Raw genomic sequence first — 1,115 nt, 5'->3', positions numbered from 1 at the left:
TCTCCTGTGTGAGTGCGGGAATGTGTCCGAAGGTTTTGATTTGTGGTGAACTTCTTGGGGCACACCGTGCACTCGAATGGCTTCTCTCCTGTGTGGGTACGAAGATGTCTGAGCAGGCTGCTCTCGTCAGAAAACTTCTTTTGGCACACCGTGCACTCGAATGGCTTTTCTCCTGTGTGGGTACGGAGATGTGTCCGAAGATTTCCACTATGAGAGAACTTCTTTTGGCACACAGTACACTCGAATGGCTTCTCCCCTGTGTGAGTGCGGAAATGAACCCGCAGGACGTGATTTTCGGCGAACGTCTTGTGGCACACTGTGCACTCGAATAATGGCTTTTCTCCTGTGTGAGTACGAAGATGTGTCCGAAGATGTGCACTCTGAGAGAACTTCCTTTGGCACACCGTGCACTCGAATGGCTTCTCTCCTGTGTGAGTGCGGAAATGTGTCCGAAGGTTATGATTTGTGGTGAACTTCTTGGGGCACACCGTGCAGTCGAATGGCTTCTCGCCCGTGTGCACCCTCATGTGAGTGGTAAGTTGACTTGGTGAGGCGCAGCTCCGACCGCAAACGCTGCATTTCACTGGCATGGTTGTGACGAGAGGCAGTCGCCGCCACGGTGTAATTCAATCTGGAAAGAAAGAGAATTCGCTCAAATTAATTTAAAAACAGGCTACAATTATTATTGACGGGCAGTAAATTGCTACATAACATGGCTCTTGTATTTTTAAAAGACTGCATGCTCGCGGTTCTAAGAACTCTCAGGATTTTTCTAGTTGTCTGGACCTGACCATCCACACACCAACGCCCATACGCGGGCGCGCCGCTAGTTCGTCCTCGCTGGAGCCACACACTTGGCTCCGGGTGGGAGCCGGAGAGGTACTCGAGCGAATGTGCCGGTGCGATTTGGCACGCCCGGCCTGCATGAGAATGGGCACAGAGAGGACAGGTAGGTCCCCGCTCTGGGAACCAACCGGGCGAGTCGGGAGCCCGAAGCAGCTGAGGGGGTGCGAACGCCACGGCGAGTGCTAAAGTAGTTTCCAACGAGGAATACACGTCGTAACGACAAGTCGATGTCGTGACTGTCGTGAGTCTGCCGCCGGGATGCTTTCTTG

General features: G+C 53.1%; 1 protein-coding gene across 1 annotated transcript in view; it reads right to left on the bottom strand.

The window, feature by feature from the left end:
• LOC113214613 (gastrula zinc finger protein XlCGF49.1-like) overlaps nt 1-628 on the bottom strand; it is a 4,196-nt gene extending 3,568 nt beyond the window's left edge. The window contains exon 1 of the mRNA XM_052275239.1: nt 6-628. Coding sequence (XP_052131199.1) covers nt 6-590 — 585 coding nt within the window. The 5' untranslated portion in view covers nt 591-628. The remainder of the gene's footprint in view (nt 1-5) is intronic.
• Between the last annotated feature and the right edge of the window lie 487 nt (nt 629-1,115).

The sequence above is a fragment of the Frankliniella occidentalis genome, unplaced genomic scaffold (assembly GCF_000697945.3).
Source record: "Frankliniella occidentalis isolate FOCC.00 unplaced genomic scaffold, Focc_3.1 Scaffold549, whole genome shotgun sequence".
Lineage (NCBI taxonomy): Eukaryota > Metazoa > Arthropoda > Insecta > Thysanoptera > Thripidae > Frankliniella > Frankliniella occidentalis.
This window is presented reverse-complemented; position numbering and strand designations above follow the sequence as displayed.